Source organism: Jaculus jaculus, chromosome 1, assembly GCF_020740685.1.
Source record: "Jaculus jaculus isolate mJacJac1 chromosome 1, mJacJac1.mat.Y.cur, whole genome shotgun sequence".
In the NCBI taxonomy this organism is placed as follows: domain Eukaryota; kingdom Metazoa; phylum Chordata; class Mammalia; order Rodentia; family Dipodidae; genus Jaculus; species Jaculus jaculus.
Window position 1 is genome coordinate 66,515,871 of NC_059102.1, and position 12,678 is coordinate 66,528,548.

General features: G+C 40.1%; 1 protein-coding gene across 1 annotated transcript in view; it reads right to left on the minus strand.

Moving 5' to 3' along the window:
- Prune2 (prune homolog 2 with BCH domain) overlaps positions 1–12,678 on the minus strand; it is a 309,960-nt gene that overhangs the window by 32,451 nt on the left and 264,831 nt on the right. The window contains exon 11 of the mRNA XM_045146033.1: positions 11,092–11,292. Coding sequence (XP_045001968.1) covers positions 11,092–11,292 — 201 coding nt within the window. The remainder of the gene's footprint in view (positions 1–11,091; positions 11,293–12,678) is intronic.

Here is a 12,678-nt window from a genome sequence, read left to right on the forward strand (position 1 = left end):
CTATGCTATCTTTACAGGCCTATAATACCCTTGAACACTAGGGCATTTTAAACTAAAAAATGGATATGCCATTATATCTATTAGAATTCTCAAAGTCCAAAAGCTGAAAGCTCCAGATGCTGGCAAAGAGAGGAAAGTAGCATGAACTCTCATTCATTGATAGTGGGGATGCAAAATGTTTTAGTGGCTTTGAAACATAGTTTAGCAGTTTTTTATAAAACTAAACTCCTGTTATATAACTCAGTAATTATACTCCTTGGTGATTTAACCAAATGAAAATGTATAGCCATTAAAACAAAAAAGCTTCACATGTTGTGACTCCACATCCTTTGGCTGCTAGGTCACTGAAGAAGCCTGCTGGAGCTGAGATGAAAACCTCCTCTGTGTGGACCAGCTGAAGCTGACAGAAAGCTGAGAAAAGCTACACTATATGCAGCTCCATGGGAAAGACAGATAAGACACCAGAGGAGATAACAGTGGACACTGCAAGCCTTAAATTTGGCCAGCCAGACATAGTGCTGAGAAAAAGGGACAGAGGAGTGCCCAGCACAGAAACATCTCACACCCTCCAAGGCTCAGGGTCCATTGTGGAAGAAGTGGCGGAAAGATTGTAAGAGCCAAAGGAAGGATACCACTCCTTACATACAATTGTCCGGACAGAAATTGACCTTTCTATCCAAGACCTCACAGTGCCTAGCAATACCTACACAAGACCCTCATAATAAGAGAAAAATATGATTACATTAAATTAAAAGAGAGACTAATGGAGAGAGGGAGGGGATATGATGGAGAGCAGAGTAATGAAGGTGAAAGCAGGGGAGGGGGGAAATATCATGGTTTGTCTGTAAGTATAGAAGTTTCCAATTATCTATCTATCTATCTATCTATCTATCTATCTATCTATCTATATCTATCTATCTATCTATCTATCTATCTATCTATCTATCTATCTATCTATAGAGAGAGAGAGAGAGAGACAGCCAGGCCAAATGAATAAATGAGTGCAAGAGTGGCATTTCTGTTATGGGGAAACCAACCACTCCTACTCCACAGAAAAAACATGCCTGATACTGAAAACCCATGACAGGGAAAGTCATGAGCCCTAGGGGTAAAATGCCTGCTGGTGTCTGGCTAAATGTACATAGTATGAGAACCAAACTGCCCAGTAAGCACTTCTCTTGATGTTCATACCCATATATTAATGCCACTCTCACTTTTGGTTAAAGAAGCTTCTCTTTTCAGATGGCAGTGAACTTTCAATGACTCAGAAGGCACCATAGTGGTAAGAAGAAATGACAGAGAGTGTTCAACATTGAAAAATCTCTACCACACCTTCGAAGGCTTAGGGTCCATTGTGGAAGAGATGGAAGAATGAATCTACGAGCCAAAAGAAGGGTAGGTCTCCTTGCAATGCACTCTTCCAGACACAAAATGGTCTGGATATCCATGATCTTGTAGTGCTTGACACTACGTACACAAGACTATCATAATAGGAGGAAAAGATGGTGGCATCAAAATAAAAAAGAGACTGATTGAGAAGGGGAGGGGTTATGATGGAGTGCGGAGTAAAGAAGGGGAACATGATGGTGGGGGGTTTACCATGGTTTATTGTCTATAATTACAGAAGTTGTCAATAAAAAGTATTTAAAAGAAAACCTTCACATGTATATTTAAAGCAGCTTTATTCCTAATTTTCAGCCGGAAGCAATGAAGATGCCTCTTAATAGTTAAATGGCAAACTAGCACATCCATCCAATGGAATATTATTAAGAGCTATTAGAAATGAGTTCTGAAGACATGAAGGACTCTTACATGTACAGTCTGAAAAGGTCACTTACTGCACAACTCCGACCATATGAGACTGAAAAGAGCAAAACTAGAGAGTCAGGGAAAGATCAGTGGCAGCCAACATGCACTACAGGGAGGGAGGGATGACCAGGCAGAGCACAGAGGATGCTTAGGGCAGTGAAACTACTCTGTGTGGTTCTGTAACCATGGATACACATTACTGTACATGTATCCAAGCCCACAGATGCACAATATCAGGAGTGAGCCCTATGGATCCATGTAGGCTTCTCAAGTGCAACAACATGCACCAGCAGGATGTACGTACCTTGTGAGGGAGGTTGTGAGGGTCAAGAAAGAAGAGGGAGCTATGTACTTTCTATGCAATTTTGCTGTGGACACCAAAGTGCTCTAAAGTAAACTTTAGTAGTTGAAAAAAATACTGTAGACAATAAGGAAATGGTTCTTGAAATTGAGGACACTGCTGGTGCCACTACCACCACCACTGGCTAATGCATATTACTCTTCCTCTGGGTATGTGCATGAGCACACGCGCATTCACAGGCATACACATATAACTTTTCACAAAACAAGAATGATTATTCTCATGTCCTTTTACCATGCCAGAATTTGATCCTATCCAACAATACAGTATAGGCTCCTTTTCATCTCCAATAGTATAAATCCTGTATACTTTTAAAAACTATTCCTACAAAAGATCATGACATCAAAATAAAAGACAGACTGATTGAGAGGGGAAGAGGATATGATGGAGAATGGAGTTTCAAAGGGGAGAGAGGGGGGAGGGAAGGCATTTCCATGGGATATTGTTTATAATCATGGAAGCTGTTAATTAAAAATAAATAAATTTAAAAAAACTATTCCTCCATTTGCTTAACTTCATTGGTATCTTTTAGCTTATCAGTTCCATGCTGATGGGAATTTAGTTGTATTCCATTTTCTTTAATTGCTTTTTTTTTAAGGCAGGATCTCACTCTAGTCCAGACTGACCTGGAATTCACATTGTAGTCCCAGGGGGCCTCAAACTCACAGAGATCCTCCTACCTCTGCCTCTTTAATGCTAGGATTAAAGGTGTGTGCCACCATACCCAGCTTTTATTTTTTTTAATAAATAATTTGTTTCAGTAAGTACCATGAAGTAATCTTACCTCATTTGAACCCAAATTTCTAGATGCAACTTTCTTTTTTAAAATACTGTATTTATTTATTTATTTTATTTAAGAGAGAGAGAGAATGGGTACACCAGGGCCTCTAGCCACTGCAAATGAACTCCAGATGCATGTGCTAACTAGTGCATCTGCCTTTATGTGGATACTGGGTAATCAAACCTTAGGCTTCGCAGGCAAGTGCCTTAATCTCTAAGCCATCTTTCCAGACCCCGGATGCAACTTTCTGGTGATGGAATGTTATGTCAGTAAAGATAAAGTATTTCAATTTTGTGGGCATTTTTATCCTTGAATATGTCATACCAAAATATATAGGTGCCTGTTTCCTCCCATTGTTATAGCACTAGAGGCTGTCAGAGTATTTAAGCTTAGACAATTTAAGATGAGATTAAACTCACTATTGTTTTCATTTGAGTTTTTCTAACTATTAATGAAGGTAAAAATAAATTTAGGTGTTTGTTGGCTATTTATATGTCTGTTAAAACTTGGAGGTACTTGCTAAGTCCTTTGCCTATAGTCCCAGCTGATCTGAACTCTGTCAAGTGTTGCAGTCATGGTCTGGCCTCGTGCTCAGCTTTTCTTTTTTTCTCTTCTTTAAAAATGTATTATTTAGCCAGGCATGGTGGCACACACCTTTTATCCTGCACTTGGGAGGCAGAGGTAGGAGAATTACCATGAGTTCAAGGCCACCCTGACTACATTGTGAATTCCAGGTCAGCCTGGGCTACAGTAAGACTCTACCTCAAAAAACAACAACAACAAAAAATTTATTTCAGGGGGCTGTAAAGCCTAAGGACTCAGGTTTGATTCCCTAGTACTCACATAAAGCCAAATGCACAAGATTGGCACATACATCTGAAGTTCGTTTGCAGTGGCTACAGGCCCTGGTGTGACCATTCTCTCAATTTCTTTCTCTCATAAAATGAATAAAAATTATATATGCACATATTTATAATTATGTATAATTCTGCTCAGATTTCTGATTTACTGCATATTATTTGCCAAACAGAAGTTTAAATTTGTATATAATTTTCTCTTGCTATTTTCTTTTGTGGGTTTTCATATTATAATATCATAGTAAGAAAGAACACTTCTAAAAGTTTATGTGTAACACCCACATACACATATTTTCCTACTGTTATTATTTTTTTATTTAAGGAGTACAGTTACTCATTTTGGTATAAAAATTCAGGCTGATAGTAACAAAAACAGCATGGTACTGGAAAAAAGGCAGACATGTAGATCAATGGAATAGAATAGAGAACCTAGATGTAAGTCCAGGTACCTATAATCACCTGATATGCAATAAAAATTGCCAAAAATACTCACTGGAGAAAAGACAGCCTCTTCAGCAAATGGTGTTGGGAAAACTGGATATGTATCTATAGAAGGATGAAAATAGATTCTTCTCTCTCTCCATGTACAACAATTAAGTCCAAATGGATTAAAGACCTTAACATCAGACCTGAAACTCTGAAACTGCTAGAGGAAAAATTAGAGGAAACCTTTCAACATATTGGTTTTGGCAAAGACTTTTTGAATATAACTCCAATTGCTTAGGCAATAAAACCACAGATTAACTGCTGGGACCTCATGAAATTACAAAGATTCTGACTGGCAAAGGACACTTGAATAAAGCAAAGAGGCAACCTACAGAATGGGAAAAATCATTGCCAGCTATACATCTAATAGAGGATTAATATCTAGGATATTACAAAGAACTCAAAAAAATTAAATAATATGAAATCAAACAATACAACTAAAAATGGGCTATGGAACTAAATAGAGAGTTCTGAAAAGAAGAAATACAGATGGCATATAAGCATCTAAAAACAATGTTCTACATCCCTAGTCATCAGGGAAATGTAGATGAAAACTACATTGAGATTCAATCTCACTCTTGTCAGATTGGTTACCATCATGAAAACAAATGACCATAAATTCTAGTGAGGATGTGGAAAATGAGGAATCTTTCTACACGGTCAGTGGAAATACAATCTAGTCCAGCCATTGTGGAAATCAGTGTGGAGGCTCCTAAGACAGCTAAAAATAGATCTACCATATGACCCAGCTATAGCACTCCTAGGCATATATCCTAAGGACTCATCTCATTTCCTTGGAGATACTTGCTCAATCATGTTTATTGCCACTTAATTCACAATAGCTGGGAAATGGAACCAGCCTAGATGTCCCTCAACTGATGAATGGATAATGAAGATATGGCACATTTACACAATGGAGTTCTACTCAGCTGTAAATAAAAATGAAGTTATGAAATTTGCAAGAAAATGGATGGATCTGGAAAGGATTATACTAAGTGAGGTAACCCAGTCCCAGAAACCCAAGCATTGCATGTTGTCTCTCATGTGTGGGTGGGTCCTAGCTACAGATGATTGGACTTCTATGTGAGTAGGAAGAAAACTCAGTGGAAAAGGCCAAAAAGATAGAAAAGAAATATAAAGGGAAGAGAAAGGAAGGGAGGGGGCACTTAATAGGATGGTATTGTATATATGTAAGTATATGAATAGATTAATGGGGTGAAAAGGCCCCAAGTGAGGTCAGGGGAAGAGATTGAGTAAAAAAAAGAAGGTGGAGGGAGGGCTAATCAAAATCTAAGAGGAAATAAATAAATCACATGGAATCCTACTTTTTTGGACAATGGAACACTCAGGAGCCACAGATTGTTGCTAGACAATTTTCAGTGCCAGGGATGGGATACCTTCCAGTAAGTTGTTGGCCAGGGAGGTCCCTGATGCACCCAAAACATTTCAGGCCATTGCCGAGGCCCTTGGTTTCCCACCAGGAATAGATGGTAAGACTACACATACTTGGGCTGCAAGGCCACTGAGAAACCCTGTTGGAACTGAGCTGATAACCTCCTCCAAGTAGACCAGCTAACAGAAAGCAGGAAGAAGTCATTCTGCATGCAGTTCAATGGCAGAAAGAGAAATCACCAGTGAAGATACTCAACAGTGGACACTACAAGCCTTATCTTTGGCCAGCGAGGCCAAATGAGCCAATGGGTGCAATAGTGGCACGTCTGTCATGGTGGAAACCAGCTTCTCTCTAGTTAGACTGGAGGCCCACTCCATAGGAGTGAATGCATCGTTGATACTGAAAACTTAAAACAGGGGTAGTCATGAGCCCTAGGGGTGTAACATCTACTGCTGTCTGGCTAAATGTAAATACTATGCTTATCAAACTGCCCACTAAGCACTTCTCTTATTGTTCATACCCATATAGTAATGCTACTCTCACTTTGTGTAAAGAATCTTCTCTTTTCAGATGGCAGTGACTTTGGGATGACTCAGAAGACATCATGGTGCTGGAAAGAAGTGACAGGAGTGCTCAGTACTGCAATATCTCTATCACACCTTCCAAGGTTCAGGGTGTGGAAGAGGTGGCAGAAAGAATGTAAGAGCCAAAGGAAGGGTAGGACTCCTTACAATGTGCTCCCCCCAGACACAAAATAGCCTGGATAACCATGACCTCACAGTGCCTGACACTATCTACACAAGACCATCATAAGAGGAGGAAAAGATTATGACATCAAAATAAAAGAGTCTGATTGAGATGGGGAGGAGATATGATGGAGAATAGAGTTTCAAAGGGGAAAGTAGGGGGAGGGAGGGCCTTACCATGGGATATTGTTTACAATCATGGAAGTTGTTAATAAAAAATAAAAATAAAAAATAAATAAAAGTTTGGGTTGGATTGTTTTATGAGTTGTTATTCTCAATGTTTCAGAATGTGAAAACTTTCTTTCCTTCTCATTGATAAAAATTGTGTGTATGGGGGTGGGACCAATTAAGGTAGGGCTGAGGATGTGACTCAGTGGTAGACTGGTTGCCCAGCATGTTCAAAGCCCAGGCTTAATCCTTGGTACACATAGAGCGCAAATGTATGTTCCAGACAACATTAAGTTTTAAGGTGCTCATTTCTGGAAATCAACAATACAAGCTAGAAAAAAGTAAGGATAGTTTCACTGATTCCAATGAATCAATAGTACCCTCCTGACCGTAAGAATTCTTTTATAACTTTACATTATCATCTCCCCTTACCCGCATCTTCATTTTTCCAACTGTTTGCAGACATGTTCTGGTCTCAGCTAGTTCTCTTTGGACCTTCTAAATTAATATGTAGCATCATTTTTTTCTTCACTATGAAATTGTTGGTTTCTTATTTCAATGAAAAGCTCTTCCCTGGAGATGTGGACAGCAATTTGACCCTCGTTCAAATGGAAGAAGTTGCTTGGGCCTTTCCTGGGATGCTTTAGCACACAAGTTCTTGTATGTGCCGTGCGACACAGACCACCACTGGGGCCATGAGGGCCCGGCAGTGGGTTCATATGATTGTGAAATCCGGTTACATCTTTATATTATTTCACTGTATAGTGCTGTATGTTATCGTGTCTGAAGTTTTCTTGTTATAGCAAAGATGTCCAAATATCCAATTAAAATCCTTCTGTAGCCAGGTGTGGTGGCACATGCCTCTAATCCCAGCACTCAGGAGGCAGAGGTAGGAAGATTGTCATGAGTTTGAGGCCACCCTGAGATTAATTCCAGGTCAGTCTGGGCTAAAATGAAACCATACCTTGACATACACACACACACATACACACACACACACACACACACACCACTCTCTGTATCTCTATCTTCTACTCTATAGAAAAGAGGGAACCCTAATGCCTATTTCAGAGAGGAGACATGAACATAAAATATTTGAAATCACTTCAAATACACCCTACACACAGTAAGCATCACGAAAGTGGTCATTAAATAAAGTGAATTATAATCCCTTTTGAAAAAAATAATCTCATAGTTGGGTATGTAATCCCAGAACTCAAGAGGTAGAAACAAAGCTACATGACAACCTGACTAAAAAAAGAAAATCAATTGTCTTTAGAATGCATAGGCCTATTTCATTGTGCTTACATGAGAAGCCTCCAAGACATACGGCCTTTAAGCACTTATTTCATACTGCAGGACTAAATTGCAATGTATATTCTGACCTCATGCAGCTGGTTATCCATGTTTGCTACTTATGAAGTGTGTTCACATAGACTTCATGTTTTTGATAGTTCACGCTTCCACTTGCTTATTTATTTGTTTGTAACAGTGTCTGGATAGATGGTTTGTATTTGAAAACCAAGGTGAATTTTAGAACTTAACATGTTAAAATTCTGTTCTTTGAGTTAAAGAACTAGAAAAAGGACTGTGGCCATTTAACTAGTTCTTTCCACATAACCATGTCAACTAAATAAAAAGAACTATGTCAGCAAGTGGCAGCTTTAATTACTAGCTTGCTCAGCCACCACCACTTTGCCCAACAGATTTACTATTTATAACAATAAAAAGATCACACAAAGCTCTCCACAGCAACAGGGAAGTAAAGGGGCGGGAAGAAAGGGTAGGACCTACACACCACAGCTGTCTTCTGTGGGATATTAAGTCAATATAGAAACAACGAAAGAGCTGGGAAAGTTGGGGGCAGTGGGAACAGAGGGAGTAGCTGGGGAAGACTCTGGGATGGCAGAAACAAATACAAATTCAAGACCTTCTTTACTTTATATCTGTATAGATTTGTTAATTTTATTTATTTATTTTTGTTTTGGTTTTCGGTTTTTCAAGGTAGGGTCTCACACTAGCCCAGGCTGACATGAAATTCACTCTGTAGTCTCAGAGTGGCCTCAAACTCATAGTGATCCTCCTACCTCGACTTCCCAAGTGCTGGGATTGAAGGCGTAAGCCACCTCGCCTGGCCCATATCTGTGTATCTTAAACTGCAAAATCAAGTATTAAGATGACTATAGTCCCCCATATCCATCTTTTCATTTCCAGGGTCAACCAAATGCAAATAGAATATTTTCATTTTAATTATTTCTTAAAACATAGTAATTATATAGCATTTATTTCATATTAGATATCGCTATTGACCAAGTGTGAAGGTTCTATGCAAGTCTTACACATTGTATATAAGGAATCTGAACATCCTAGGATTTTGTTATCTGTGGTCTTAGAACCAACTCACCATAGATAATAGATGTAAAGTGTGGTCCATATAGAAAATCATGAAATTTAACAAAAAAAGTAATGTAAACTCTTAAGCAGAATAAATTTTAGAACAAGTCTTTTACCACTTCTAGTTTTGTTTTTTCTTTTTTCAGTTTTTTTTTTTTTTTTTTTTTTTTTGGCTGCGTGTGGTGGCCCACACCTTTATTTTTATTTATTTATTTATTTGACAAAGAAAGAAGGGGGGGGTGAGAGAGAAAATGGGTGTACCAGGGCCTCCAGCCACTGCAAACAAATTCCATTACGTGTGTCCTCTTGTGCATCTGGCTAATGTGTGTCCTGGGGAATCAAACCTGGGTCCTTTGGCTTTGCAGGTAAATGCCTTACCACTAAGCCAGCCCTCAAAAAGTTTTAATTTATTTGCAAGGAGACAGAAATGGGAGAGGCAAAGAGAGAGAACAGGTATACTAGGGCCTCCTGCTGCTGCATAAACTCTAGGCACATGCACCACTTTGTGCTCCTTGCTTTATGAGGGTACTAGGGAATCAAACCAGGAACATTAGGCTTTGCAAGCAAGTGCTTTAACCTCTGAGCCATCTCTCCAGCCCCTGCTTTTTGTTTTTTAGTTTTGGGTTTTTTCTGTTTGTTTGTTTGGTTGGTTGATTTTTCAAGGTAGGGTCTCATTCTAGCTCAGGCTGACCTGCAAAGGCAGAGGTAGGAGGACTGCCACGAGTTCAGGCCACCCTGAGACGACATAGTGAATTTCAGATCACCCTGGACTAGAGTGAGACGCTACCTGGAAACAGCAATTAAAAAAGTGAAAGTGAAACAGAAGCCACATGATGCAGATTCTTGAAGTAGACATTTTATATTGCATATGTTTAAATTTTATTTATTTATTTATTTATTTGAAAGGGAGAGGGGAAAAAGAGAGCAAGAGAGAGCAAGAGAGGATAGGCATGCCAGGGCCTCTAGCCACTGCAAATGACCTCCAAACGCATGTGCCACCTTGTGCACCTGGCTTATGTGGAACCTGGAGATTCAAACCTGGGTCTGCTGGCTTTGCAGGCAAGATCTTAACTGCTAAGCCATCTCTCCAGCCCCTATTTGCATATGGCTTAATTTTTTTAAATTTTATTTACTTATTAGAGTCAGAGAGAGGGAGAAAGAAAAAGAGAGAGAGAGTGAATGAGAATGGGCATGCCAGGGCTTCCAGCCACTGCAAGCGAACTCCTGACACGTGTGCCCCCTTGTACATCTGGCTAATGTGGGTCCTGGGGAATTGAACATGGGTCCTTTGGCTTTGCAGACAAGCGCCTTAACTGCTAAGCCATCCCTCCAGCCCTTGACATATGTTTAATAAGCCAAAGTCATTGGGCAAGGGAAAGGATTGTGTGAGACTAATATTCTGATCAGGAATGTCTTTAACCTGACAACTTTTCATTCCCTTCCCCTTTTTTAATCTCAACCCACTTATTCCATCCCTTCTTCCTTTTGCCTTATTGGAGTCAAAGCATCAAGTATCACAAAGTCTCTGTTCTAATGCAGCATACATTCTAGTGGGAAAAGAAAGATCATAAACATGCAAATCAAACAAGCAAATAACTCAGCAACATAATGTCGATTAGTGAAATATGTAGAAACCCCAATCTTGGGATGGTGTGGGGAGTGGGATACACGGAGGGGCAGTACCTTTGACAGCAGAGACCATGGAAGGCCTTGGGCAGTGATATCTGGTTACAGTTTGAGGAGCTAGTTGTAAGGGCCTGTGGAAAAGAACATTCTAGGCAGCAGGAGCTTAAGAAGCTCTGATTTCTCCTGCTCCGATTCTACATTCCAGATTAAATTCTCGTTCTCTGCAAACCCAGCCCCACTTTTCCTCAGTTCATGGCATAGAGTCGGGATTTGACAAAAGGACTATAGTTCCCGGTGACTTCATCACACTCTAAACTGGCAATTATGGTCTCACCTATGAGCGAGACACAAACAGAAGTTTCTAGAATCACATAAAAGAGCCATTTGCACAAAACCAAGAGATTTATTCCTAATGCAACCTAGATAATCTTTCATTAGGTTCATTTGGCCTAGTCATCTTAGCAACTCACCATGGCCAGGGTACTCAAAGGAATCGGCCTCCTCGGGGGTGTCAAGTTCATCCACATTGATATCAATTTCATCTGGACTGTCCAGGTTATCATCAGAGAGAACAGATCCTTCACTTTGATCCAGAGAAAGGTTGATATTTGGGGCTGTGAGCTTGATCCTCCGAGGATTACTGCCATTGAGATCCAGCGAATTGGGAGGTTCTTAAGAAAACAAAAGTAACATTGTTAGACCATATACATGGCTGCCAAGAATGGAACTGGACCCCACTCAAAAATAATTTTTAAGGGCTGGAGAGATGGCTTAGTGGTTAAGCCTGTAAAGCCTATGGACCCCGGTTTGAGGCTCGATTCCCCAGGACCCACTAGCACGATGCACAAGGGGGCACACGCATCTGGAGTTCGTTTACAGTGGTTGGAGGCCCTGGTTTGCCCATTCTCTCTCCCTCTCTCTATATGCCTCTTTCTCTCTCTGTCTGTCACTCTCAAATAAAGAAATAAAAATAGCAAAAAAAATTTTTAAAAAATTTTAAGGCTTTTTCAGCAAAGTCAGATCTACTAAAAACACCCACAGAGGACATGAGCCCTCTCATCCTCCCCTCCTGCCTTTTTATTTATTTTTTTGAGGTGGGGGGTTTCAAGTTAAGCTTTTATTCTAGCCCAGGCTGACCTAGAATTTACTATATAGTCTCAGGGTGGCCTCAAACTCACAGTGAATTCTCCCACCTCTGTTCCTGAGTGTTGGAATTAAAGGCATGTACTTCCACACCTGGCCTTCCTTCCTTCCTTTTAAAAATTTTTATTTATTTATTTTGGTTTCTCAAGGTAGGATTTCACTCTAGCCCAGACTGACCTAGATTTCACTGTGTAGTCTCAGGGTGGCCTCGAACTTAGAATGATTCTTCTACCTCTGCTCCCAAGTGATGGGATTAAAGGCATACACTACCATGTCTGGTTCCTTCCTTCCTTTCTTGTGTTTTGTTTTTTGAGATATGCTCTCACTATGTAGCCCAGACTGACCTTAAACTTGCAATCCTCCTGCCTCAGCCTCTGTTGTACACTGCCATGCCTAGTTTTGGATCCTTTCCTTAATGTAACTTAGTACTGGCTCCTCCTAGCCCTGGCCCTATAAAAATAGGATTTGGGAGCTATTGTTAAAGGGCAGAAAACCTAACTTCACTTGGACTTCTCTGTTTAAATTTATAAACTCAGTATGCTAGAATACTGAATTTAACCTTGTACTTTTACTTTTGAGTGTGTATACAGTTTGTGTGGTGTGGTTGTGTGTGTGTGTGTGTGTGTGTGTGTGTGTGTAGCTGTATGCACTGCGTCAAACATGTGGAGACCAGAGGAGAACTTTGGGTGCCCTTCTCTATCGCTCACCTGGCATTTCCTGTGGCTCACACCAAGCCTGGCAGGTGGCAAGTATGCCACCGTCCCACGGACCTGCTGGAGCCACTTTTGCCAGCCTGTGTGGGCTCTGGATGCTCTGGGTCTCTCCTACTTCTCCGTTGCTGTTTCAGTTTCTTATACACCTCACTTTTTAGTAAAAGTGTGTATTTTGCTTTTTTTTTTTTTTTTTTTTTTTTT